This window comes from Marmota monax, unplaced genomic scaffold (assembly GCF_021218885.2).
Source record: "Marmota monax isolate L192 unplaced genomic scaffold, Marmota_monax_Labrador192_F-V1.1 WCK01_AAM20220418_F8-fsc00125, whole genome shotgun sequence".
NCBI classification, from domain to species: Eukaryota; Metazoa; Chordata; class Mammalia; order Rodentia; family Sciuridae; genus Marmota; species Marmota monax.
Genome location: NW_026695235.1, coordinates 12,602,347 through 12,629,051, shown reverse-complemented (window position 1 = coordinate 12,629,051; position 26,705 = coordinate 12,602,347). Strand labels below are relative to the sequence as shown.

At 60.9% G+C, this 26,705-nt stretch overlaps 4 protein-coding genes across 4 annotated transcripts; 1 reads left to right on the top strand and 3 right to left on the bottom strand.

Moving 5' to 3' along the window:
* Nucleotides 1–5,508: 5,508 nt before the first annotated feature.
* On the bottom strand, nucleotides 5,509–6,498 carry LOC124089266 (keratin-associated protein 10-8-like). The gene has a single exon (XM_046439262.2). It carries the CDS (start codon nucleotides 6,462–6,464, stop codon nucleotides 5,802–5,804), a length of 663 nt encoding a protein of 220 aa, XP_046295218.1. The 5' UTR covers nucleotides 6,465–6,498; the 3' UTR covers nucleotides 5,509–5,801.
* Nucleotides 6,499–12,730: 6,232 nt separating this feature from the next.
* LOC124089265 (keratin-associated protein 10-8-like) lies at nucleotides 12,731–13,850 on the bottom strand. Its single transcript, XM_046439261.2, has one exon. It carries the CDS (start codon nucleotides 13,848–13,850, stop codon nucleotides 13,038–13,040), a length of 813 nt encoding a protein of 270 aa, XP_046295217.1. The 3' UTR covers nucleotides 12,731–13,037.
* Nucleotides 13,851–19,943: 6,093 nt separating this feature from the next.
* Nucleotides 19,944–24,712, bottom strand: LOC124089072 (keratin-associated protein 10-8-like). The gene is made up of 2 exons (XM_058577302.1): nucleotides 22,576–24,712; nucleotides 19,944–22,244 (listed from the first exon to the last, which is right to left on the bottom strand). Exon 2 carries the CDS (start codon nucleotides 21,184–21,186, stop codon nucleotides 20,377–20,379), a length of 810 nt encoding a protein of 269 aa, XP_058433285.1. The 5' UTR covers nucleotides 21,187–22,244; nucleotides 22,576–24,712; the 3' UTR covers nucleotides 19,944–20,376.
* Nucleotides 24,713–24,918: 206 nt separating this feature from the next.
* LOC124089060 (keratin-associated protein 10-4-like) lies at nucleotides 24,919–26,170 on the top strand. The gene has a single exon (XM_046438991.2). The coding sequence runs from the start codon at nucleotides 24,919–24,921 to the stop codon at nucleotides 25,951–25,953; it is 1,035 nt and encodes a 344-aa protein (XP_046294947.1). The 3' UTR covers nucleotides 25,954–26,170.
* Nucleotides 26,171–26,705: the final 535 nt, after the last annotated feature.

Genomic DNA, 26,705 nt, shown 5'->3' with positions numbered 1-26,705 from the left:
CACAAGACGCTCCAAGAGGCCAGGGAGGGCTCTCCCTCAGAGCTCAGAGGAGCATGTCCCTGCTGTCACTGTGCCTTCAGGGCTTAGTCTCTGGAACTGCACGAGCGTGAATCTCTGCCGTCTCAATCACTCTCCTGTGGCGTGTTGGTGGGCCGCCCAAGGGACTATTAAAATGGAGGCAAAAGAGGAAAGACATTTCAATGCACTTAACCAAAACACTCAAACAAGGGATGAGGGGGTCAATTATTTGTCCTGAGCAAAAAGCAAGGTCAGATGCAGGCACTAGCTCCAATGTGCCCCCGAAGCCCACCCCCTCCAAAGCTCTTCACACAGACGCACGGTCACTAGGTGACCCAGGTGTGCAGAGCTGGCCGCTGGGGTCAGATGCATGGTCACTAGGTGACCCAGGTGTGCAGAGCTGGCTGCTGGGGTCAGATGCATGGTCACTAGGTGACCCAGGTGTGCAGAGCTGGCTGCTGGGGTCAGTTCTCACCTCAGTGTTTGCTCCTGTGTCCAGCCATTTTCACCTCATTGGACACCATCTGTGCTCCTCTTTCAAGGGGTCTTTTCAGGTCATTTGCCATCTGGCCTCTGTCTCAGTTAGTTTTTATGCTGCTGTATCCAAAATAGCTGAACAACTTAGAGGAGGAACACTTTGCTGGGGCTCATGGATTCAGAGGTCCACTGCTCTGGACCCAAGGTGAGGCAGTGGACCAAGGGTAAAGGGGACAGTAGATGAGGCTGCACCCCTCCTGGCACCATGAGAGTGGGGGGGTGGTGGGGAGGCTGCAGAGGACACACACTCCTAGGGCAGTGGCCACTCCTGCTGCCACGCCCACCTACCTATGGTTACCACCCGGTCAGTCCATTCAAAGGAGGGTGGACTGACCAGGCCACAGCTCCCGTGATCCAGTCACTCCACCTCTGAACATTTCTGCATTAACACAGGAGCTTTGGGGGACCCCCACATCCAAACCATAAGAATAACATTTTAAACTCTGTGTGACTCTGTGAATCTGGCATTTTGGAAAAGGTGGTGATAAAGGGATCAAATGAGGATCAGTGGGGTAAGAGGCTGGGTTGAGGGTGAACTGACCCCACAGGGCAGGGGGAGCCGTTGGGTGATGGGAGTGTGCAGATGGACAGTGCTGCTGGCACACGAGGCCCAGGTGTCCACAGTGAGCACAAAAGAAAAATCAGAGTGTCCCAATCTACTAAAGAGTAGACTCTAGGTTTAGAAGACGTCCTACAAAGGACACCACAGACAACGCTTCCCCAGTGGATTCTCCAGACAATGGGGAGGGAGACTGTCGGCTCTCCAACACTCCTCAGCTTCCTCATGAGGCTGCTGGAGTCGCAGCCCTGGGGACTGGGCCTGAAGTCTTGGTGTCCACGGAGAGCAGCTGAGAGGCCACAAGGGTGTGACCCGGGGACGTGGAGGCCCATGGGAGCGTGGCAGGGACGGAGGTTGGAAGGGAGCAGGTGGTATGCACAAGCTGGCGCAGACTGACCAGCAGGAGGACCTCAGCATGTCACAAAATGCCGCCCCACCCAGAGTTACAGCCACCATAAACATGTCACACCTGACATGGGACCCCAAAATAAAGAAGAAACAGGCAGATTGAAGAAGCAGGCAGTTCCAGTCCTACAATAAGAGTGGAGACTTCAATAAGGCACTGAACCTCACTGAAAAACTGACTCCCAGAGCTAGATGCACGTCCAGAGGGAGGGGGAGGCTGGACGGCCCCTAAGGCAAGCAGTGACAGACCAGGGACACTCTCAGCCACAGGACACGCCTTCTCCCCTGCGGGCGCGACACCATCCTCCAGAGCCACCCACCTGCCAGCCACAAAGCTGCTCTCAATGACGTAAAGAGACTGAAGTCACACAGACTGTCCTCTGTGACCACAGTGACATGGAAGTGGGAAGAAAGCGGAATTCACCAAAACGGTCAGTCAGGCCACAGCAGGTGAAGGAGTCACAGGGACCTCGGGGGAAAGGGATGCCTTGGGATGAGCAGGAGGGAGTAGAAGCCCAAACCTAGGAGGTGTCGTGGAGCCCTGTGAAGGGAAAGGCTCTGAACGCAGACCTGAGAAATAAACTGCACAGTCCTCATCAGAGTAAGTACGCCCCACGCCTGTGCCACACACCCGAAATCCCACCATCAGGGGACTCAAGAGAACAAATGAAAATAAAAACATCTGTGGGGCTGGGGCTGGGCTCAGCGGCAGAGCGACTGGGTTCACTCCTCAGCACCACATTAAAAAAGGGGGGCATTTGTCCATCTACAACTACAAAATCTTTTAAAAAAATAATAAAAATAAAAATATTTGTAAATGGTAAAAAATAAATAAAAATATAAATAACAAATCAGTGATTTCACACAGTAAGAAACTGTAAAAACAGAAAACTAACTCCAAAGATAGCAGAATAACCCTTTAAAGATCACCCCACTAAAGAGTAGTATTACAGAAGTGACTAGGGGCCAGATAAATAGAGAACAGAGAAACCAATAAGAGAATCAGTGAAAGCAAAGGTGGTTCTTTGAAAAGAGCAATAGAATTGACAAACTTGTAGCTGAACTGAAAAGAAACCAAGATTCAATCATAAAGGAAAATGGAGACGTCACCACCCCCTTATGTGAATAAAAGACTAGAGGAGAACATCCGGTTGCTCCCCCAGTTCAACGAGGTGTGATGACAACTTCCTATGAATACACAAAGGACAGACTGACACCTTGTTGTACTTCTTCCTTGAACACCCTCAAGTCACCGCCTGGTTTCCTTTCCTCTCTGCCTGAGTCGCATTTCCTGTAAGGTAGACTCCAGTCACTCTGTCCCCTGCCCTGATTGGAATGTGCTGCGCCTGCCCCTGTTTTTAGGGATGGTTCCAGAGGTGACGTCCCCTTGGTACCCTAGTGCTCCCCTGCCCAGCCCTGCCAATGGGCTGGCCCCTGCCTGTGGCCTCCATGTCCTGTGACAAGCAGCACGTAACCTTCTCTTTGCTGCGTTGAAGAGTCTGTTTCTGACGCTGCAGTTGGATTATAATGCGTCTCCACGTGGGTCTCTGAGTTTATTCTGTATGGAGTTCCTGAGCTTCTTAAAAGTGTAGATTCAGGTGTTTCATTAAAATGGGACGTTTGGGGCGTTATTTCTTCAAAAGTGTCTGCCCTTTCCCACCCTCCTCTCCTGCTGGGACTCTGGTTATGTGTGTGGTATGCGTGACGGGCCAACAAGTCTCCTAAGATTTATTCACTTAGAAGTTCTGTCCTTTAGGTGAGAATATCTTGATAAACCTGACTTCATGGTCACTAATTCCTCGTATGTCCAATCCCTAGAGTAAATTTCTCATTTCATTTGTTGTTCTCCTCAATTTCAGAAATTCTATTTTATTTATTTTTAAAATCAACCCCTCTCTCCCTCTCCCTCCCTCCTTCTCCCTCTCCCTCCCTCTCCCTCCCTCCCCCTCTCCCCCTCTCCCTCTCCCTCCCTCCTTCTCCCTCTCCCTCTCCCTTTCTCCCTCCCTCCCTCTCTCCCCCTCTCCCTCTCCCCCTCTCCCTCCCTCCCCTCTCCCTCCCTCCCTCTCCCTCTCCCTCTCTCCTTCTCCCTCCCTCTCCCTGTCCCTCTCCCTCTCTCCCTCCCTCTCTCCATCCCTCTCCCTCTCCCTCCCCCTCTCCCTCCCTCTCCCTCCCCCTCTCCCTCCCTCTCCCTCTCTCCCTCTCCCTCTCCATCCCTCTCCCTCTCCCTCCCCCTCTCCCTCTCCCTCCCTCCCTCTCTCTTTATTGACATTCTCTATATTGGGTGGAACATCATTCTCCTGGATTCTTTCACTTCTGTGTCCATAGTTAGATTTCAGTTTCCTGAGTATGTTTAAGGGACTTACTTTATTTCTAGAGACTATTTATAACTTTTCTCCTTTGTAAATACTTTGGGTTATACATGAGTAGACTGTATTTGGACATAGCGCACATACGTGATGATGCGTGACTTCCCATTTTGTGGTGGTACCTCACGTGGAGTTAGACTGTCCACACACTCATCCATGAACACAGGAAAGTTATGTCCCCTTCTTTCTCCTGTCTTTCCTGTTCCCACCCCCCTCCCTCCCCCTCCCCCATCCAACCCAGGGACCCTCCACTCCTCCCCCCAGCTCCTACTGTGAGTCAGCTTCCATGCATCAGAGAGGACATTTGGCCTTTGGCTTTGGGATTGGTTTATTTCACTTAGTGTGATAGTCTCCAGTTGCTCTCCACCAAATGCCATAATTTCATTCTTTCCTAAGGCTGAGTCTCCATTGTGCATGTGTCCCATGTTTCTTTAGCCATCCACCTGTTGCAGGGCACCTGGCTGGTTCCGTAGCTCAGCTGTTGTGAGTTGAGCTGCTGTAAACCCTGATGTGGCTGAGCCACTGCAGTGTGCTGATTTAAGTCCTTGGGGTATCAACCTAGGAGTGGACCCTGGGTCAAATGGTGGCCCCATTCCTGGTTTTCTGAGGCGTCTGCATTCTGCTCTGCAGAGGGGTCGCACCACCATCAGTCCCACCAGCAGTGGGGCCTTTCCCCACCCTCATCAGCACTCACTATTGCCTCTGCTCTGGATGACGGCCATTCTGCCTGGAGGGAGGTGGGACCTCAGGGTGGTTTTCGTTGCGTTCAGAGCCTTACTTTAAAAGCACCATTTCTGCGTCTCCTCAGGGACAGTTTCTCTCCTGGTTTTTACTTCTCTGTGACAGGTCCTGCTCCCTGACCTGCCCCATGACTTTCGCTGAAAGCTGTTCCGTGAATATTAAAATGGGAAAGTCCCGGACATCAGATTCCCTCCTGTGCAGTTTGTGGCTGCTGGTTTGGGGCTTGCAGAGGGTTGTTGTGACCATTTTCTGAAGTAGCATTGTCATGACTGCAGTCTTCCTCAGCTGGGCTACTGTTCCACTGAGTTAGTGTCCAGAGAGTGACCTGAGCTCCTGGGACAGTGGAGTCAACAGATGACCCCCCCCCCCCGCTCTGCAGCTGGCTGTGCCCTGTGCTGGGCGCCTGGGCCAGCCTGGGCGGTTTGCTGGGCCATCTCCTCCACGTCCTGCTTGATCAGAGCTTGAAGGTCAGCCCCAGGGGACTGTGAGAGCTGCCCAGGTCTCCCTGAGCATGTGCCCCTCTGTGGGTGGGCCTAGGGCCTCCTAGATGCCCAGAACATTGGGGGGTCTTTCAAAACCCTTCATCCCTGAAGGGCCCCATCCAGCTTTGCTCAAGGCTTCTCAGGGCGCCGACTGTTTTCACAGACGACCTCCTTTGCCCAGAGGCCAGCTGATGGTCGATCCGCCTTTGCATGTTCTGGAAAACACCCCCACATTGCTGCTTGTCCCCCGGGGAGTTCCGAGTCTGCAGATATCCAGGCTGGCCCTGAGCCCGTCCTCCAGGGGCCAGACAGGTCAAAGGGACGGCCACCCCTCTTCAGAACAAGTCCCCACCCTGCCCCTCCCCTGCAGTGTCCATCAGTGCAGAGAGAGTGTGGGGCACAGGCTTTATTGATGTTCAGAGAGTGGCACTTCTGGGGACAAGAGCAGGGTCAGCAAGACACAGTCCCGACTGGGGAGGGTGGTGGCCTGGAGCAGGAAGTGGGGTGCAGCAGCCAGCTCTCCCATGGGTGGGGCTGGAGAGCAGCCAGGGAGGGCTGAGGCCTCAGACTTGGGCTGGACGGGGGAGGAAGGGCAGGAGCTGGTCCTTCTGTGTGAGCTCCTGCAGGCTGGGGTCAGGACACCCGGGGGTGGGGAGGAGGGACCTGAGCCCACTGGCCTGGGGACACGGCTGGTCAGCAGCAGGACCTCTGGCCCAAGGAGACACCACAGCAGGCCGGGCGGCAGCAGCTGGGCTGGCAGGAGGAGGCACAGCAGGAGGAGGCGGGCACGCAGCAGGCGGGCCTGCACACGGGGCGGCAGAGCAGGGACACGCAGGAGGAGGGTCTGTAGCAGCAGACGGGCTTGCAGCAGACGGGCACGCAGCAGGACGGCTGGCAGGGGGAGGAGCTGCAGCAGTCAGACTGGCAGCTAGACTGCTGGCAGCAGGAGGAGGAGGCTCCAGAGCAGACGGGCACACAGCACACGGGCTTGCAGCACACGGGCTTGCAGCAGAGGGACACACAGCAGGACGGCTGGCAGGGGGAGCAGCTGCAGCAATCAGACTGGCAGCTAGACTGCTGGCAGCAGGAGGGGGTGCAGGAGCTGGTGCAGACTGATTGGCAGCAGGGTCTGGACACACAGCTCACTGGGGTGCAGAGGAGGGTCAGGCGGGGGGCTGGGGCGCAGCAGCTGGGCTGGCAGCAGCTGGGGGTGCAGCAGGGGGGCTGGCAGCAGCTCTCTGGGCAGTCGTCCACCTGCCAGGAGCAGTCGGGGCAGGAATCCCAGGAGCCGGGCTGGCAGACGCGGCTGCCATAGCTCAGGTCGCTGGAGCAGACGGACATGGTGGAGGCGGCCATGGTGGGTGTGCTGGAGGGGGTGGGTGTGTGGGTGGGTGTGCTGGAGGAGGGTGGGTGTGGATGTGTGTGTGAGTGTGTGAGTGTGTGAGGACTCAGGGCTCTGGCCTTTATACCCGTCCAGGGGCCAGCAGGAGGCCCAGCCGCGCCCTTCCCTTTCCTGGTTGGTGTTGGCGCCTGAGGCCCCTCATTAGGGCTCAGCTCGTAAACCCCCTTTGGTGCTGGCAGAGCTGCTGCCCTGCTGAGTCCCCTGGGTCACCTGGAAGGAAGGTGCTGCTTTGGGGGCTGACCGTGCCCCTCGTGAGCCCCTGCCAGGGCATCTGGTGTTGGCTCCTGGCCCCGGGGACACGTTCTGTGTGTCCTTGGCCTCTGTGCGCAGTGGACCAGCCTGGCCTGTGGAGCCTCCTGGGTTGGGGAGAAGCCCAGGCGAGGGTGGCCCTCCCTGTGGCTGGTCTCTGTGATCTGATGCTGCTGTGGGCAGCAAGGACAGGGAGACCTCGTCCCCGTGGAGATGGACATTCCAGGGAGGCCAGGGCTCCTTGGACATCTCTGCATCAGGACAGTGAGACCTGGGCACAGACCAGTCTGTCCGTCTGGCCCTTGAGCCTCCCCAGAGCCTGTGGTCACTGTCATGGCATGGCGGTCCTGGGTCAGCACCTGAGGATGGAGGTGACCAGCAGGAGGTGGTGTGGAGCGAGGTGGGTGGAGGAGCTGGAGGGATGTGTTGTGGCCCAGGCCTGTGCCCAGGGGGTCAGCCTGGCAGAGTAGCCCTGACCCAGGGTGGGGACAGTCAGCATGCCCCCTCCCAGATCCCGGGCCCAGCACAGGCAGTGGACAGTTCCTCCCAGGGCCAGTGTTTCAAGATGTCTGCAGCTGAGGAGAAGGGGTCAGATGGTTAGGACACGCATGGGCCAGGCCCCGTCTGTGGAGTCAGCAGTGGTCAGCACACAGGACAGGGCTGGGGACACGAGGACCATGCAAAGGCAGGCAGAGACTAAGAGTGGACCCTGGGACAAACCTGGGGAGACCAGAGCTCAGAAGTCCCCTGAGGACCCTGCCCCGCGACGGGACCTGCCTCGGAGCCACTGAGGTGAGATCCGCGGGCCCAGGATGTGGGGGTGACGCCCAGCCCGGGCCACCACTCCCGTGGGCAGCAGGGGCAGCCTGGCCAGCATGGGCTGCCAGGGGCTCTGGGCCGCCGCTGACCCCTGGTGACCCCAGGGGAAGAGGGATCCTGAGCAGCTCCTTCTGGTGAAGATGCTCTTGCACCGAGAACCCTCTCTGGCTGACAAGGGCCTCGCGGAGACCTGGGCACAGCCTGCTCCCAGACGGCCTGCCGTGGACACTCAGCCCCAGCCCTCCCCGGGCACCTGCCTCCCTCAGGAGGGAAAGCAAAGGGAGCGTGAGCCCTGGATGCTGCGGCCACACACAGCGCCAGGCGGCAAGGCTCGGGGCTCGCGGAGATCCAACCACGGCTGAGGGACCCTCGAGGCCTGGCCACTGGCCAGGCACTGGACACGGGCAGGAGCTGCTGTTGGCCACACTGCTGTGACCAGTTCACCAAGAGCCTTCCTGAGGCACCAAGGAACACGTGGAGCCACCAGAAAACACCTGCCCAGGGCTCGAGGGGCGAGGCTGGTGGCAGCCCGAGGCCCTGACCACCCACCTGGACGGGCAGCTGCAGAGGAGCCGGACCCAGGACTCAGAGCACCCAGTTCCTCGGGCAAGGAATTTCTCCCTGAGTGGCCAATGACCCGTCTCGCAGGTCCTGCCTGCAAGACCGCGGTGTGGAAAAGGCTCGTGTGTCCAGTATCGCTGGGTGCGGCCCCCTCCCGGAGCCTCAGCTGGGGTGACTCGACCATGATGTCTACCACTTTGTCCCTGTAAAGTGTAGAATGTTGCCACTATCTAGTTCTGGAACATTCTCCTCCTGCCCAAGAAGCCCTGCCCTCGTAGGCCATCACTACCCAGCTCCTGGTGGCCACTCATCTGTCCCTGTGGACCCTCCTACTCTGCCCATTTCATGTCAGTGGAATCATAGAACACAGAGCCTTCTGTGTCTGGCTCTTGGCACTTCATGTATGTTTTCCAGGTTTATCCAGTGTGGTAGCCTGTGTCAGGCCGCGTTTCCTTTTCTTGGATGAGTACTATTCCACACCATGGACAATCACTTTGGATCTATTCATGAGTGTTCAGGTCCTGGTTCTCTTCACTGTTTGGCTGGGTGAATGGTGCTGCTCTAACTTCTTGTACAAGCTTTGTTTAAATGTCTCTTTTCCGTTGCTTGGATATATATCTGGAATTGCTGGGTCATATGGTCATTCCACGCTGCCCTTCTGAGGGACTGCCAGACCATTTTCTGTGGCACCTGCGCTGTTCCGTCCCCACCAGCACCGTGCAGGGTTCTGCTTCTCCACGTCCTCGTCAGCACCAGCTGCTGTGTGTTTGGTCACGGTGACCACGGGGGGCAGGAGTTGGTGTCTCGCTGTGGCTTCCAGGGGCATCCCTGAGGGTCTTGTCCTGTGGCTCTGCAGCCACCTGCCCCGCGGTGGCCTTGAGCGCCACGATTCTGACTTCCCAACCTGGAGGCTTCCATTCCTTTTCTGCCTGTTTGCTTTGCCGGTCACTTTGGTGCACAATCGCTGGAGGGGGCAGGAGGCGGCCTGGTCCTGCTCCTGGGCTGAGCTGCCTCTCGCCCTGGGTGTGCTGGAGCTCTCCGTCCGTGCCCTCCTCCTGTTGGGGACCTTCTCCTGCCCGTGCTTGCCGAGGAGGTGGCTCCGTTGGCCTCTCTGCATCCTGCGAGACCCCCGGGGCTCCCAGCCGTGCCGTCAGAGGGTCTGTGCGGGACGGGTCTGCACGTGTCGGACGCTCTGGATCCCCGGGGAAGCCCGCTTGGTGGCGCCGGCCCTGCTTTGCCCTGGGCTTGGTTTGCGGTGTTTGGTGGAGGGTCTCTGAATCCATATTCATCGGGTTGGGTCCGTGGTTTTCTTTTGTTGTTTTTCTGGTTTTGGTGTTGAGACCATGCCGACTTCATAAACTGAGTTAGAATGTGTTCCTTCCTGTTCCATTTCTTGGGAAGAGTTTTAAAGGACTCAAATATCTCTTTAATGAACACTTAGCATTGAGGGCAGCAGGTCCTGGGCTCTTCCTCTGAGGGGTGCTTTTGACCCCTGATTTAGCATCTTTACCTACTGCAGGCCGCGCACTTGTCTACAGAAACCCAAAGAGGGCCAACTGTCAATAACAAAGCCAGACAAAGTGTAATTCGAGTCAAAAATTGTTAGGAGACAGATGAGGACTTTGAATACCAATACGAGGCTCCGTCTCTCCTGTTGATATGATGATCGCTCACATCTATGTACCCAACCTGAAAGCCCCAGGAGATACAGAGCAGAAAGGGCAGTTCTGATTCCACACAACCTGGGGACTCCAACGGCCATCTCCACCAACAAGAAGGGGCGGCACCGAACCAGGGCAGGGGAGCGCATTGAGAAACAGGCAACTGGGGGACCCAGAGCCCCGGCACACTCTCCGTCCAGCAGCAGCACGCAGACTGCTGCCACGCGGCCGCGCGGGCTTCCTGAAAGAAGGTTCGGTGCATAGAAACTGCTAGTGAGTTTGAGTCAAAGAGACGGACTCTCATCACCTTATCACAGCTCCAGACGCTTCTCCTAGCTCCTGCCTCCAGCCACCTAACGCCCTGGTGAGGTCACAGAAGAGGCCAGCGAGAGGGAGAGAGAGCACGCCAGGGAGTGGGCTTTTATTGGGGAACAAAAAATTCCCGGGAAAACCCATCCAATGAAGGTTAAGGGGGGCAGCACCCCAAGGTCAGGGGCGACAAAGGGTCTTCGGGGCAGTGGCCAGGCACGCCTCTGCACGGACACCCCTGGACCTGGAGAAGGGTGGGGAAGGCTCTGACACGGCTGTGTCTAGGCGCCTGTCACCCAGCCCGGGAGGTGACTCAGACCCCGGGCGAGGATGGCCTCCCACAGCCTGCGCCTCCTCGCCCCGGGGAGACGGGTCAGGCCACAGCGCTGCCTCAGTGAGTGTGACGTGACTGAGATCTGACAAAGCACCTTCTCTGACCACGGTGGAAGGACACTGGAATCCAAACAGAAGGAAAGCAGGAAATCCAGGAATATGTGGGAATCCCACAGCAGACACGCAAACAGCCAGGGGTCGAAGAGGAAGTAAGGGAGAAGTCAGGAGACTCCTGAGGGGCGAAAGGAGCAGGAGCCACCCGAGGGCGGCGGCCAGGGCTGTGTGCCGAGGGCGGTCCGCGGCCGTGAATGTCCACCAGGACCCAGGGTCTCAATCCAGATCCCAAGTTCACACCTCAACGAGCCAGAAAAAGTGAGTCCAAACTGACCCTGAAGCTAGTGGGGAGAGGGGCATAAAGACGGGCCCAGATCGAGGAAATCGAGGACAGAGAGACGCAGTGAGAATCAGCAAAGCGAAAAGGCCCTAGAAAAGCGCGATCAGGAGGCCCGGCCTGGAGCCAGACTGACCGGGGGAGGGAAGGCTCAGAATACCGAGTCGTACCTAAGAAGGCAGCACTGCTGACCTGGGGTCAGGAGAGGGCTCCCAGGTGCTCCTGAGCGGCCGGGTGCCCACAGACCCACAGCTGACCACCATGTCTTCCTCTGGGGGCCAGTGATCTCTAGGCCCCTTTATCTCAGCCTGGAATAGCACTGACCACAGGTCAGGTCTCCTGGTGGAGGACTCTGGCTTCCATTTGTCCCTGACGTCTTGCCTTCCCTCACTTCTGAAGGTGGCTGGACGGAGGCGTCATGGCCATGCTGGCCCTCGGCACCCTGACCCGCCGTTCCATCGCCCTCGGGTCCCCGGCCCAGGTGGCAGGTCGGCTGTGAGTCTGGCCACCCCCCGGTTTCCTCTCCGTCTTTCAGTGACGCGGTCCTGATGCGTCTCCGTGTGGATCCTGCTGAGTCTGTTCTACGTGGAGCTCATTGAGTTTCCTTGAGGAGTAGATTCTGTGTCCCATCCGACGTGGACACATTTCACTGACTGTTTCTTTAAATTTTTAAAATTTCCTATTTAATAAACACAAGCGTGATTCACCAGCTTGCAGAGGGTTGTTGTGACCATTTTCTGAAGTAGCATTGTCATGACTGCAGTCTTCCTCAGCTGGGCCACGGTTCCACCAAGTTAGTGTCCAGAGAGTGACCTGAGCTCCTGGGACACTGGAGTCAAAAGATGTCCCCCCCCCCGGCCTTGCAGGTGTCTGTGCCCTGTGCTGGGTGCCTGGGCCAGCCTGGGCGGTCTGCTCGGCCATCTCCTCCACGTCCTGCTCGCGCTTCACGTCCTGCCTTCTGGAAGAGCCTCCTGGGGCTGTGGACAATGTGAAGGCTGGCCCTGGGCACAAGGGACAGGGCAGGGACACTCTTGCAGCCCTGCTGGCCTGGTCGAGCCCGAGGGCTGACGTGCCCGTCCTCTGCAGACAGCGTGGAGTTCCCCGTAGAATGCCACGCACCTTGGCCCAGCAGTGACAGGGACGGTGTCCTTCTCAAACGGCGATGGATGAAGAGTCGTGCTGCGACTGTGGGCTCCCTCCTTGGAGAGGTTGAGGCTGGGCCTCTGGGGGACAGTGCAGCACAGTTGCCCCCTGTGTCCCTCTGCCCCTGTACTTCAGGAGACTGTCCTCGGACTCCCTTGGCCTGGGCGGCCTGTCTGCGCAGCTGGCCCTGCGTGTCCATGCGTCTCTGCCCCTGGCTGGACACTGTTTCCTTCTCTCACTTCCTGGGCTTCCCGGGCTTCCCGAGCCCATGGCCTTCCCTGTGCCCCTGTGTCCCCCCAACTCCAGGTGGGCTCTGGGGCTGCCTCTCTGTTCTCCCACCTGGCAGCTCCTCCATGATGGGGCCTGGGCATCCCTGAGTGCCCACGTGAGTGTGTGTGCATGTGTGTGTGTCCACGGCGTGCAAGGCCCAGGACGCTCACTTCCCAGATGGAGCCCTCTGGGTGCTGGGCCGAGGCTGGAGACCCCTCACCTCTGACCTCCAGCATAGCTGTGGGGTCACCACCCCAGCTGCCCACCTGGGCCCGGAAAGACGTGGTGTCCAGGGGGCGTGACCAGTGCACAGAGCCTGAGTCCCAGAGGACATGGACAGTGCAACAGCAGAACACAGAGGAGGACAGGACCCCCAGATCACGTGCAGTCACCTCAAGCGTCACTGCTGGTGAGGCGAGGAGGGTCCCAGAGGGAGAGGCCCAGTCCCCACCCTGCCCCTCCCCTGCAGTGTCCATCAGTGCAGAGAGAGTGTGGGGCACAGCTTTATTGATGTTCAGAGAGTGGCACTTCTGGGGACAAGAGCAGGGTCAGGAGGACCCAGTCCCGACTGGGGAGGGTGGTGGCCTGGAGCAGGAAGTGGGGTGCAGCAGCCAGCTCTCCCATGGGTGGGGCCGGAGAGCAGCCAGGGAGGGCTGAGGCCTCAGACTTGGGCTGGACGGGGGAGGAAGGGCAGGAGCTGGTCCTTCTGTGTGAGCTCCTGCAGGCTGGGGTCAGGACACCCGGGGGTGGGGAGGAGGGACCTGAGCCCACTGGCCTGGGGACACGGCTGGTCAGCAGCAGGACCTCTGGCCCAAGGAGACACCACAGCAGGCCGGGCGGCAGCAGCTGGGCTGGCAGGAGGAGGCACAGCAGGAGGAGGCGGGCACGCAGCAGGCGGGCCTGCACACGGGGCGGCAGAGCAGGGACACGCAGGAGGAGGGTCTGTAGCAGCAGACGGGCTTGCAGCAGACGGGCACGCAGCAGGACGGCTGGCAGGGGGAGGAGCTGCAGCAGTCAGACTGGCAGCTAGACTGCTGGCAGCAGGAGGAGGAGGCTCCAGAGCAGACGGGCACACAGCACACAGGCTTGCAGCACACGGGCTTGCAGCAGAGGGACACACAGCAGGATGGCTGACAGGGGGAGGAGCTGCAGCAGTCAGACTGGCAGCTAGACTGCTGGCAGCAGGAGGAGGAGGCTCCAGAGCAGATGGGCACACAGCACACGGGCTTGCAGCAGAGGGACACACAGCAGGTTGGCTGGCAGGGGGAGCAGCTGGAGCAATCAGACTGGCAGCTAGACTGCTGGCAGCAGGAGGGGGTGCAGGAGCTGGTGCAGACTGATTGGCAGCAGGGTCTGGACACACAGCTCACTGGGGTGCAGAGGAGGGTCAGGCAGGGGGCTGGGGCGCAGCAGCTGGGCTGGCAGCAGCTGGGGGCGCAGCAGGGGGGCTCGCAGCAGCTCTCTGGGCAGTCGTCCACCTGCCAGGAGGAGTCGGGGCCCAGGCTGGGTGAGCAGACCCTGGTGCCTCCGCCCCGGTGGCTGGAGCAGATGGACATGGTGGACGCAGCAATGACACAGGCTCTGGTGCAGCAGGTGTGCGCCATGCTGAGGCCCAGCTGGGGTGTGGGAGCTCTGGGCGGGTTTTATACTCGCGGAGTGTTTCCTGTAGGAGTCGCACGGCCTCCCTTTCCTTGTTGGTGTCGGGGTTTGTGTCAACACAGCTGACAACAGTTCACTGTGGGCATGGCCTGGGGCAGCGCCAGGTCCGAGTGTGGCTGGTGCTGGCGGTCACTGGCGGGAGTGTTCCTGCTGTGAAAGCCGGTGTCACCGCGCGTGCCTGGGCTGGCTGAGGTTGGCTGCTGGGGAGTCGGGTCTGGGAACCACGGCTTCTCCTCTGCCCTGTCTGTCCTTTGGTGTGACTTTTCACTTTGTGGTGCTTGCACTTGCTGTGCCACTCCAGCCTACGGCTCCTCCAGGGGACGAGGGTGCCCTGGCCAGGAGCGTCCCTCTGTGCTCTCCTGCTGGTCTGTCTGCGAGCTCTGGGGTGGCCAGCTCTCCTGCTGCACGTCCACCCCAACACCTCCTGCTTCTCCCACTTACTGAAGGGCCTGTGCCGTCTGCCTGTCCTTGAGTTTCCATTCTTGATATGATCCGGCTTCCTCCTCTGTTCGCCATGAGCCTCGGGGGGAGTCCCCGTCCCCACCCCCGGATGGCAGCGCTGCCTTGGTGCTGGTCACCTCAGAGCTTGGCATCCGTGGGACTTCCAGGTGACAGTTGGTCATGAGCAGGGTCAGCGGGGGCTCAGTGTCCTCCCTCGTGGGCGGCTTGGCTCTGGTTTGCCTTCCCTTCCTGGAGGGGACAGTGGTGGCTTCTGTGGTTTGCTTGTTCTCCTGTGCACCTGTCACTAAACCCTCTGCACACTCCTCGGCGGAGAGGTGCGCACACACCCGGGGGGCGGCCGGCTGCACTTGTCTCTGTGGGCTGTTCCCGTGGCCTGGGCGCAGGCATCCCCTGGAGCTCCCCACCCTGTCCTGTGGGATCCTCTGCGTCCCTCTCCAGTGGGGGACAGTTAATTCCTGAAGGCCTCGTCTTCTTCTCTCTGGACTCATGCCCCTGATTTAGTGGAGCACGTCCTCCCGCAGCTTTGTCAACATGGGTGTCATGCTGTGCACACAGCGACGTGTGTCTGAGCAGTAGCATGACCTTCAACGCCTTTTTCTGCCCTTGTGCTCGGTGGATAGTCCAGCTGGGTATGATCTGGGGCTTGGGGAGGCTCTGTCTCTGAGTGTCTGGTTGAGGCTGCAGAACTTTCTGAGGATCCTGAGTGATGAGTTCCAACCTTCCTCCTCCAAGAAGCACTTGCTGTTCCTCCTTCTCTGCCCCTGGTCAGCGTGGCCTGGTCCGCCTGGCCCTCTGTCTTCAGCTCTTCCCTCCAGGACTGCCTGGGAAGCCCCCTGGCTGTGACATCACGGTCACCCCTTTTGTCCTGTGTTGTGAACTGTGACAGTGCAGCCTGCTGCGTGTTCTCTATCCATTATCTTCCAAAGTCAGGGACCTGGGTCCTTCCAGGTTTTGGCTGGGAGTGATCCCGCCACCCAAGATGCTCCTGGTGTTTTCCGGTGAGTGCAGTTACTCGTCTCTCCACCAAACACCCTGCCGCCCCTGACTTCTAGAGAAGTCTAAGCCCCTCCCACCTCCATGAGTCCCACTAAACTCTGCTTCTACAAATGAGGGAAAGTGTGTGGGGAGGCTTCCTTTTGTGTCATCTGCATGTTGGTGAGTGAAACTGGTCACTGTCCCTCTGGGCACGTGTTCTTGAGAGGGGCTGCTTCCTCAAAACAGTCATTCATGTTCCTGTGGATGTGTGGACGTATGTTGTCCGTCTGACTCCGGGGTCCCGCCGTGTTAGAGGACAGTGGGGTGGTGACCCTTTAGGAACCGTCCTTCAGCAAAGCCAAGATGGACACGTTCATTTCCAGCTGTGCTGGTCAGCTCTTCTGCCACTGTGACACAAAGGCCCGATGAGGACAACTTTAGAGGAGGAAAGGGTTATTGGGGCTCGTGGTTTCTGAGGCCTCCGAGCACAGCCTGCTGACCACTCCTCGGGGCTTGAGGGGAGGCAGGACACTGGGCAGGAGAGCAGCTGGGGAAGGGGCTCCACTCACCAAATACACAGCCCCGGGCAGGCCCGGGGACCCTCCCCCAGCCACACCCCTGCCTGCGGCTGCCACCCATCGTCCCTGTCAGAGCACCATCGCGGGGGTTGGCTCAAGGCTCCCATAGCCCAGTCGATGCCCTTAAACTTTCTTGCGATATCTCCCACATGAGCTGAACCGTACCATCCGCCCGGCCCCCAAAGCTGACCTCCTCTCGCCATGCACAACACCTCAGTCCTTTTGCCAGAGTCCCCGGGGGCCAGCAGTTCCGGATTTCCCGAGAGCACAAGTCCAGACTGTCTTCTGGGGTTCAAGGCAAACTCTGAGCCTGAGCCCTGCAAGGATCAAAGGTGAGCTGTGGGGATGCTGTGGAGGACGGTGCGCAGGGGACACTCCCCAGCCACAGGGAGCAGGGCCTCCAAGGACGGGGCGGGCCAGTGCCGCCAGAACCCAGCTGGGCAGGCAGTCCTGCGGCTGCACGCCGGGCACCTGGGCACAGGGCAGGGTGGCGTTAGCCCCGTCCTGTGTGCTTGTGGTGGCAGCCACGTGGCCTCTGCTGGCTTCTCTGCCTGTTCCCGAGCTTCCCCAGATGAGGCCCCTGCTGCTGGCACTTCTTGACTTCAGTGGTCTCCGCCGAAGCTGGGTGTGGTCCCCCGTGCATCGATGGACGGCACAGTCCTCCCCCCGTGCTCGGGTGCCCCCCGCCGACCCTCACCCAGGGCTGGGGTTCACGTCTGGTGCCTATTCTGCTTCATGCTCCGCGCGTCCCTCGGATCATCGTAGCGTCACCTGTGGTGCCACCGGCTCGGGCTCTGGACCTCGGGAGACTCAGGGAATACTGGGTTCCACGGGGTTTTAGGATCTGGGCAAGGCTGGCAGACGCTCTCCCACGGAGCTACACCCGGCTTCACCCTTGGCAGAGTCTTTACAAGAAAGGAAAACCACGTTTTCCTGATTTTCTTAAAGTAAGATTGGAGCTCAGGGACTGCCCAGCTGTGGGTTGCCTGGGCAACGTGGACTCCCACCGGTGCTGACCGTCCCGTTTGAGTTTGCTGTTTCCCTTTCTGTTCTTCTGTGTCTTCAGGTCCCTTCACCCGTCAGTGCCACATCTTCCATTTCCTTGGGTAAACTTATCCTTGAGATTTTTTTCTTTTGTGGTGCTGGGGATTGAACCCAGGGCCTGGGCACGCAGGCCAGCACTCACCAATGCCACATCCCAGCCCTCCTAAGTATTTTTTTGCTGTCGTGGGGACTATTCATTCTGCTTTTGGATGGTTTTATCGGGAGTGTGCAGAAATGCCTCAGGTCTCTGAATGTTGATTTCAGGACCTGTATCCTCACTGGCTTTGTTCATGAGCTATGGCAGGTGTGTGTGTGCGTGTGCGCACGCGCATGTGTGCATGTGTGGGGTGCCCTCGGTGGTGCTGGGGCAGAGCCCAGGGCCTGGCAAGCGCTCTCCCACGGAGCTACACCCGGCTTCGTGAGGTTTTGGTGGAGTCTTTATAGGAAAAGAAACGTTCCGTCTTCCTGATGGTTTAGATGCAGGTTCCCCCACAGCAAACTGACGGTGACCACAGGTTAGAGAGGCAGCTCCCCACGACACGTGGAGTTCCTTCCAGGGAGGTGGCCGTGCACACCGTAGGAATGGCCAGGTGGGTCGCACCTTATTCACATAGATGCACATGAAGCATCTAACCACCCAACGTCACTCCTGCTGAAGACTTTAACGAAGTCCGTGTGCAAGGAAGATCCTCAGCCTTTCAGAGGCAGCTGCAACCACTCACAGCCGGCCTCAGGACAAGCCAACAGCTGTCCCTGTGGGGCCAGGAGAGGGCGGGAGGCCTCACCACGTCTGTCCCCCAGCGCTGGAACTCCTGGCTGAGCCGTGAGACAGGAGGGGAGAGGGGCGTCCACTCAGGCAGGAAGCGAAAGGGGCTGTTTGTCGCCCTCACTGTTCACACTGGGCGCTGAGCTCCCCGTGGTCAGCCCCTGTGCATCTGAGTGGACGTCGGGGCTTTCTTTCCTGAACAAATGCCCAGGTCGGTCACTGTCTTCCTGATGGCAGCGATGCCCTGATGGCGGTGAAGTGACAGCCCAGGTGGAGCCTCGGGTCCTGGCCTGCCCACACTCCTGCTCTTCTTTGTGGTCATCTCAGTGGCCGTAGGTTCCTGGGAACCTTCTCATCTAAAATCCCAGTTGTGTTGGCGTAAAGACACGATTCTTTCTCATGATCAGACATTTTTGTCTATTTACAGACTATGATAGTTTTGATATTTTGTTATTATTCATTTTCATATATTTAATTTTATTTGCTCTATTTCTCTAAGATTTTCCCTTGTTCTGAGTTTGGCAGGATTTTAAAAGTGCAGTCTCTGGTTTTATGCATCTTTCTTTCCATTTGTCAATGTCTCTTGGCGCCTCCTGGACCTTCTCCTCCGTCTCTAACTCCGTCCTGTTTGCTCGCTGGTCTCTGTGCCTCTTCAGGACCCACTGCAGCCCAGCTGCTGAGCGCAGACCCCATTCATCCCAATTCTGAGCCACAATGATTTCATTCCCCTCAACCCGGAGCCCCGCCCAGCTCCTGGTCAGGAGCCTGCTGGGCGACCTGGGCTGCGGCTCCCGTGGCACCTGCACCTCCCTAGATGGTGTTCCCACGTTTCAGCCACAGGAAGACAGAACCGGGATGCCCTGCGCAGGGTGCTCCTGCCAGCCAGCTTTGCCCATCTCCACCCTTGTGGCCCCGAGCCCTGGAGGGCACTGCCCGGCCGGGTGGTCACCCGCGGCTGTTCTGATAGTCATACAGACGTCCATGGCGTTGACCGAGCTCTGGGTGGGTGTCGTGACCTTTGAACAGGCCTCACTCTGTCTCCATCTGTGACACCTGGTGCTGAGATGTGCCCAGCGGATGGCTGCCCAGGTGCTGCCCCTTAACCGCCCACCCACTCACTCCCTGTGGTGACACACTCTCCCCTGCAGAAGGGCTGGGCCTCTCCATGTCCAGGGGGGAATCCGGCAAAGCATTGGATGCACACCAGGAGGATTTCCTAGGAGTGCAGCCCCAGAGCGTGGGACCCGGCAGGGCACTTCCCAGATGGCAGCACCTTCCCCGGAGTGGGCCTTTCTCACAGGCCTGTGCAGCCGTGCCCACCGCTGCCCTGGGTCCAGCCCACGTTTAATTGTGTTTTCTGAGCTTGGTGAGGCTGACCGTCACTGGGGCTGTTTTGACTGTTGGGCAAGAATTGCTTATGGCTTCTGTGAGCCGCTGACCCCCTCTGGGTTCACTAACTGTCTTCACGTCCTCATGGTGGATTCTGAACCGGGGTCTGTGTCGGATCTTGTACTGACAGGAGCTGGCATCTCAGTGGCTCCAGGCCTCGAGGCCCTTCCTCCTGTCCAGGGTCAGAGGTCCCTCTGCTGCCGGACGTCCCTGGGTGACGGCAGGAAGCCGGACCAACAGGGAGACGGTGTCCTAGAGGGGAAGGCGAGGGGCCGAGCAGGCAGGACAGGCCTGGCGCACAGAGCTCTGGGCTGGGTCCCCACGGGTCCGAGCTCCCGGCCCGAGTTGTGCTGCCCGCGGGGTGTGGTCCCTGGGTGAGCCCGCTGGAGACGCAGACCCTCTGCTGCCAGACTCAGTGGGGAGCAAGCGTCCAACCAGGTCATTTGTGGGGATGGTTCAGGCCAGGGGGGCAGAGAGGCGGGGACCCTCCCCAAATTCACGTTCTCAGAGGCCAGCCAGGGGTCAGCAGTGCCAACAGCCCAGGATGGCTCTCCTGTCCGGTCTTATTGGGCATGGGCCTGAGGCACTTGCCTGCTGGACTGGGGTGGGGTGATTTGGGGTCACTCTTGAAGGGGGGACCGTGCCCAGGGCAGGTGCCCTCAGGTGAGACACCCTTGGTGTCCCAGAATGCATGGTTGTCCCTGGGCACCAGGCTTGGGGTGGTGCAGACTTCACAGAGGGGCCTTGAGGGGGGCAAGGGTGGGTGCACCTGGGGGTGGCCCCTTGTGGGTCAGCAGGAGGCGCTCAGAGAACGACAGTACGGCTGACGGGGTGTTGTGGGAGACTTTATTGGGGCGTCCCACCGGCTTCCACAGTGACGGCCAGAGGGGAAGAGGCTCAGAGCCCGGGGAGCAGCCGGACCCAGCACGGGCAGCGGGGGCTCTTCGCAGGCCTGGGGTGGGAGGGCCGAGCGGCCAGCTGCAGGGGAGCCTTAGGCCACAGGCGGCTTCCGGCCAGCAGGAGCCGGATGGCCTTGCTGGGGCTGCCGCCCACCTGGTAGTGCAGAGATGGCCATGGAGGGACTGGACAGTCAGTCCTTAAGGGATGGAGCTACACCAACAGGAGTAGGAGGCAGGTGACCACCAGCCCCTGCACAGGCTCAGGGGGGGACATGGGCAGCTGTCAGGGCCACTAGTACAGAAGCCTGAGTGCAGGAGGCAACGGGCTCCCATACTCTGGGTGGCCCAGGAAGAGCCCTCAGCAGCAGGACCTCTGGCCCAAGGAGACACCACAGCAGGCCGGGCGGGAGCAGGTGGGGCGGCAGAGCAGGGACACGCAGGAGGCCGGGCGGCAGCAGCTGGGCTGGCAGGAGGAGGCACAGCAGGAGGAGGCGGGCACGCAGCAGGCGGGCCTGCACACGGGGCTGCAGAGCAGGGACACGCAGGAGGAGGGTCTGTAGTAGCAGACGGGCTTGCAGCAGACGGGCACGCAGCAGGACGGCTGGCAGGGGGAGGAGCTGCAGCAGTCAGACTGGCAGCTAGACTGCTGGCAGCAGGAGGAGGAAGCCTCAGAGCAGACGGGCACACAGCACACGGGCTTGCAGCACACGGGCTTGCAGCAGAGGGACACACAGCAGGACGGCTGGCAGGGGGAGCAGCTGGAGCAATCAGACTGGCAGCTAGACTGCTGGCAGCAGGAGGGGGTGCAGGAGCTGGTGCAGACTGATTGGCAGCAGGGTCTGGACACACAGCTCACTGGGGTGCAGAGGAGGGTCAGGCGGGGGGCTGGGGCGCAGCAGCTGGGCTGGCAGCAGCTGGGGGTGCAGCAGGGGGGCTCGCAGCAGCTCTCTGGGCAGTCGTCCACCTGCCAGGAGGACTCGGGGCAAGAGCTGGAGCAGACGGACATGGTGGAGGCGGCCATGGTGGGTGTGCTGGAGGAGGGTGTGTGGGTGAGTGTGTGGGTGTGTGTGGGGAGCTCTGGGCTCTGGCTTTTATACCTGCCCGGTCCCTCTGGTCCCCAGCCCACAGCCTCTCCTTCCGGGTTGCTGGGCCGGCTCCTGGCTGTCATTGGGGATGCTTGTTTACCTGGGAGGCTGTCCAGCTCGTTAATGTCCTGCCAGCGTCGGGGCCCCTGGAGCGGGAGTGGGTTCCGGGAGCACTGAGTGCTGGGGTGTTGTGTGTGGGAGGAGCCTGGCCACCCTGGGCTGCTGGGGCACCCTCCAGCCACTGGACAGCAGCCTCAGGGCCTCGTCTCCCTTGGAGGGAAGCCTGGGCACAGAGGTGTCACCTGAGGTTCACACCCCTCCCCAGGGCCCGTCACCACTGCAGGATGCTTGGCACCTGTACTGAGCACCCAGAGTCCAGGGTGCCTGGTGCCCTGTCCGGGGCCTCATGGCTGTGTGGAGCTGGACAGCCTGAGCCTGCCCTGAGCCCTGCACAGGTCCTCATCCCTCCACCTCTCCCTGCCTCCTCCCTGTGGCCCTGTCCATCCTGTCCCTGTGCCTGAGGGCAGCAGGCCTCCATCCTCAGGCCAGGATGGTGGGCTGTGCTCTCCCGGCTGGGGCACCAGGCAGCCTCCTGGGCCGCGGGTCCAGGTTCTGAACCTGCAGAGCCCAATGTGCCAGGCTGCCACAGCCTGCCCCTTTGCCCCTCTGCTGCCTTCTCTGTCTGCTCCGCTGCCCCCCAGGCTGCCCAGTGGCCTCCACCAGCCTCTCCCACCTGGCCTTCCAAGCCTGCCTCCCAGCCCGGGCTAGGTGGCTCCCCAGTGCTGCTACCTTAAAGCAAGTCCCTGGCTCCACAGAGCACGGACAGGAGGCCTGCCGCATGCCGGGAGAGCGTGCCCTCCGGTGTCCTTGCCACCTCTGGTGCCCTTGTCACCTCTGGCCACATTGCCCTCAGCGAGCAGCTGGAACCTGGAGACTGTTTCTCTGTGAAGACGCCCGTGGAACCCGTGCTGCTGACTCGTTGGTGGTCGTCTCGTGGCCAGCAGCACAGTAGCTGGGCTCAGCCCACGTATTCCCGTAGGTCACTCTGGCTCTGGGGCATCGGCTGTGCTGCGGCTTGTGGCGGGGGCTTGTGGCCGGGGCATTGCAAACAGGAAGGTCCCTTGTACCGCAGGAAAAAGCACTAAAGGGACCGTGGGGAGGACGCTCGTCGGGAGGAGAGCTCAACTGGAGGGCAGTGTGGCCTGTCCCCTGCGGGGGCGTGCCTCTCGGGAGCCTCGAGTCCTCCCTGCTCTGCCAAACCCACAGAGGACACAGAAGTGCTCAGTACTGACCCGACTTGCAAATAAACGTCAGGGGAAAGCCTCAGCAGCCCCTGGTGGTCCTGCCCGCCGGCTCCTCCGCCGCCCCCGGTCCTCGCGGGTCCACCCACTCAGCCGCCATCGGCCTGCTGCCACCGACCGTCTGTCACGTATCTGTCATGTTTACGCCTCTCCCTGCTGTGCTGCTCTTACCTGGGCCTGTCCCTGTCCCTGACGTCCATCGCTGCCAGCCGTCTCTGCCCATGTGCCCCCGTCCTGTGTGGTTCAGGCCTGGACACGCGCACACCGCGCACACCTGGCACACGCGTGTGCACGTGAATTCTTCCCCTCCTGGAAACGGAACCCAGGGCCTGTGGAGGCCGAGCGGTGCCCTCCCGCTGAGCGGCACCCTGTCCTTGTGCTGGTGTGGGTGCACCTAGGTATCCCCCCAGTGTCACAGGGTGAGTGGTGTCGCGCCCAGCGGCCTCCTTGTCCTGGCGTGGCAGGGGACGTCCTTGCCTGGGCTGCACGGGGCCCTCTTGCTTTTCATGCTCGGAGTCCAGGCGAGGAGCTCGCAGCCCCGGTCAGGCCGCGTCCCTGCTCCCTGAGGAGGCCCCACGGGGACCCACCCCGGCTCCTGTGAGTGTGGCAGGACGCGGGAGAGTGGCCGTGTGGCTGGGGCCACCTCCTCTCCCCAGGAGCCCTCGTGGGCAGTGGGCAGTGGCTCTGGGCTTCCCTCGGCCTTCGCCAGACACACCGTGAGGCCCTCGCGCCGCTGCCCCACGGTGTCCACATAGGGCTGCGGGGAGGCTTCACCAGGACGGTCCCCGTCCTCTCCCAGTGCCGCACCTCCACTTGGTCACGTCCCCGATTCCTCTCAGCTCCATCTGGCCGTGTCCCCACCCCTCACAGTCCCTCCCGCCTGGTCACCTGACATCAGGCCACCAGCCGTTCACAGGTGCGGTTGTCACGCTCTCTAGCTACGGCGTCCTATGCTGCCCCACTTCAGTGTGATGCTGGAAGTCCCCATCGTCACCTCTGTTTTCTTAAGATGCGTGACCCTCAGTTTTCCTGACTGTGGGTCAGTCCTACTGTCTGGGTCCTTGGCCCTGTTTCTTGGTGACTGTGATTCCTGGTGGCCTCTCAGACATCGCTGTGACGTCTCCCGAGCTCCGGCGGCTCATGGTGGCTTTCTGCTTCTCGGTTTCCTCCCTGCCCAGCGTGACATCTGCCCAGCGCAGTTGGGGCGGGGCCTGCGGAGGGCTCAGGGAGGTTCCGTCCAACCCGCCGCCCCCTGGGCTCTGCTGCCCCTCAGCCCAGTGCGTGGGCCTCCCTCGCCCGGGGCTCCCCTCCACCCTCAGTTCCCGGCCCTCAGAACCTTGAGGTGGATGCGCTCCACAAAGGCCCTGTCCCAGCTGTCCTGAGCAGGGGTGTGTGGGACACCGTGCTGTCACAGACGGGTGGGCCTCCCAGGGCAGCCAATGCCGTCTGTCAGTGCCTGGACCCCAGGGGGCCGGCCAGCCTGCAGACGCAGACGAGGCAGCCCTCAGGGAGCTCCCAGCACCCACCTCCTTCTTCCTGTCCAGGATCCTAGGGGTCCACCCCCCGGGAGGGAGACGGGGCCTGGCACCAGGTGCCAGCAGGCCCTCAGCCCGCCACTGGCCTGCTCCACCTTGTGTGCTGGGGACCCCTCCCAGGGCTGCAGGGTCTCCCCTCCTCAGCTCCTGCCTTTGCAGCCGCGGGGGGCGGGGAGGTGAGCGGCACCTTGACCACACACGGAGGGTCCCGTGGTGAACGCAAAGGGTTTGACGCATTTCTCAGTGACAACCAGAAGGACCTGGTGGCTGGTGGCTGTCACTTGAGAAGTCAGGGACCTCGGTTCTCAGGGGTCCAACTGGGGACCCAAGGGATCATCCAGCGACCCAGGAAGTGGACAGGAGACACGAAGTCTGCCCTTGCTGTTTGCATGGGGCTCTTTTGCAGAGGAGGGCCGGGGCGTCACAAGCGTCACAGCCGCACAGCTGTGTGCCAGGTCAAGGCCCCGAGGTGGGAGGCTGAGGCAGACACCGGGCTGAGCCCCGGCGGTCAGATGGGCTGCGGTGTGCACTGCCCAACGTGGGGCCTGTGGGGACAGTGCTGCCGCCCACCAGAGCACGGGGACTTCCTGCACAGGGAGCACCGAGTCCTTCTAGAAACGTCCACCTCACAGCCTCCGACCAGCCCTCCAGCCCCCAGCCAGGGGGACGGGACGGTGGGCTTCCCTGCTCGAAGCTCTGGTCAGTTGTGCCTCCCCCACGGGGCCAGGGAAGGGTGCGGGGGCGTCGGCTGCCCACGCAGGCCCAGGGCCTTTACGAGCTCACGGAAGCTAACGAGGGCTGGCGTCCTCACCCACGGGGAAGAGGGAGCTGTGGGCCAGGCGGGGGGGTATAAAAGCCCCGCAGCCCGGGCTGCTCACACTCACACCCACCCCCACACACCCACCCACACACTCACTCACACACACCCACCCACCCACCCCCTCCAGCACACCCACCCACCCCCTCCAGCACACCCACCATGGCCACCTCCACCATGTCCGTCTGCTCCAGCGACCTGAGCTATGGCAGCCGCGTCTGCCAGCCCGGCTCCTGGGATTCCTGCCCCGACTGCTCCTGGCAGGTGGACGACTGCCCAGAGAGCTGCTGCCAGCCCCCCTGCTGCGCCCCCAGCTGCTGCCAGCCCAGCTGCTGTGCCCCAGCCCCCCGCCTGACCCTCCTCTGCACCCCAGTGAGCTGTGTGTCCAGCCCCTGCTGCCAATCAGTCTGCACCAGCTCCTGCACCCCCTCCTGCTGCCAGCAGTCTAGCTGCCAGTCTGACTGCTCCAGCTGCTCCCCCTGCCAGCCGTCCTGCTGTGTGTCCCTCTGCTGTAAGCCCGTGTGCTGCAAGCCCGTGTGCTGTGTGCCCATCTGCTCTGAGACTTCCACCTCCTGCTGCCAGCAGTCTAGCTGTGAGCCTTCTTGCTGCTCCTCTTCCCCCTGCCAGCAGTCCTGCTGTGAGCCCTCTTGCTGCTCATCCTCCCCCTGCCAGCCGTCCTGCTGTGTGTCCCTCTGCTGCAAGCCTGTCTGCTGCAAGCCTGTGTGCTGTGTGCCCGTCTGCTCTGGAGCCTCCTCCTCCTGCTGCCAGCAGTCTAGCTGCCAGTCTGACTGCTGCAGCTGCTCCCCCTGCCAGCCGTCCTGCTGTGTGTCCCTCTGCTGCAAGCCCGTGTGCTGCAAGCCCGTGTGCTGTGTGCCCGTCTGCTCTGGAGCCTCCTCCTCCTGCTGCCAGCAGTCTAGCTGCCAGTCTGACTGCTGCAGCTCCTCCCCCTGCCAGCCGTCCTGCTGCGTGCCCGTCTGCTGCAAGCCCGTCTGCTGCTACAGACCCTCCTCCTGCGTGTCCCTGCTCTGCCGCCCCGTGTGCAGGCCCGCCTGCTGCGTGCCCGTCTCCTCCTGCTGTGCCTCCTCCTGCCAGCCCAGCTGCTGCCGCCCGGCCTCCTGCGTGTCCCTGCTCTGCCGCCCCACCTGCTCCCGCCCGGCCTGCTGTGGTGTCTCCTTGGGCCAGAGGTCCTGCTGCTGACCGGCCATGTCCCCAGGGCCAGTGGGCTCAGGTCCCTCCATAGCTGGGCCCCTCACCATCCACAGTCTGCCCCTGAGCAGGGTTAGGTGACTGGACAGCCCAGGACAGGTCTTCCCTGTGTCCATGCACTGACCTGACCTCCCCAAGTCACACCTGCTGTCTGGGTCACCTGCCTTGTCCTCCCCCTCTCAGCTCCTCTTGGGCTCAATAAACTCACCTGATCACCCAAGTCTTCCTCTCCTGCTTGTGGACACAGGGTGGGAGCAGACGTCGTGCTCTAGGAGTGTCCCTAAGAGGGGTGACTTGGGCTGGAGATAATGAGGGATGGTGTCTGGCTGCTCTGAGGTGGTCACCAGGCCAGAAAGGCTGGGTCCTGCCCCATCCCCAAGCCTGCGGCCTCCTGAGCTGCTCGCCCCACACGTGCCCTGGGGTCCTGAGCAGTCCCCGCACACTGCCCCCCCAGGCCAGCCCACCCTGTAGAGTCCCCCACTGGGAAGCTGCCCCAGGGCCCTATCTGCCTGGCAGATGTGCGCTGGGAGCGGGCTGGCTGCCATCTTCCCAGGAGGTCATTGCTCAGTGGCCGCAGCATGTTACTGAGCTGGGGTGGCACTCTGTCCCCCGGGAGCCTGGGGCTCTGCCTGAGGGCAGCACAGGCCATTCTGTGGACAGCAGCCCCTCCTCTTGCCGGGACAACATTGGACAACAGATGAGGGCACTGTGGACAGGCACCTGGCCAGTACCCAGAGTTCTCC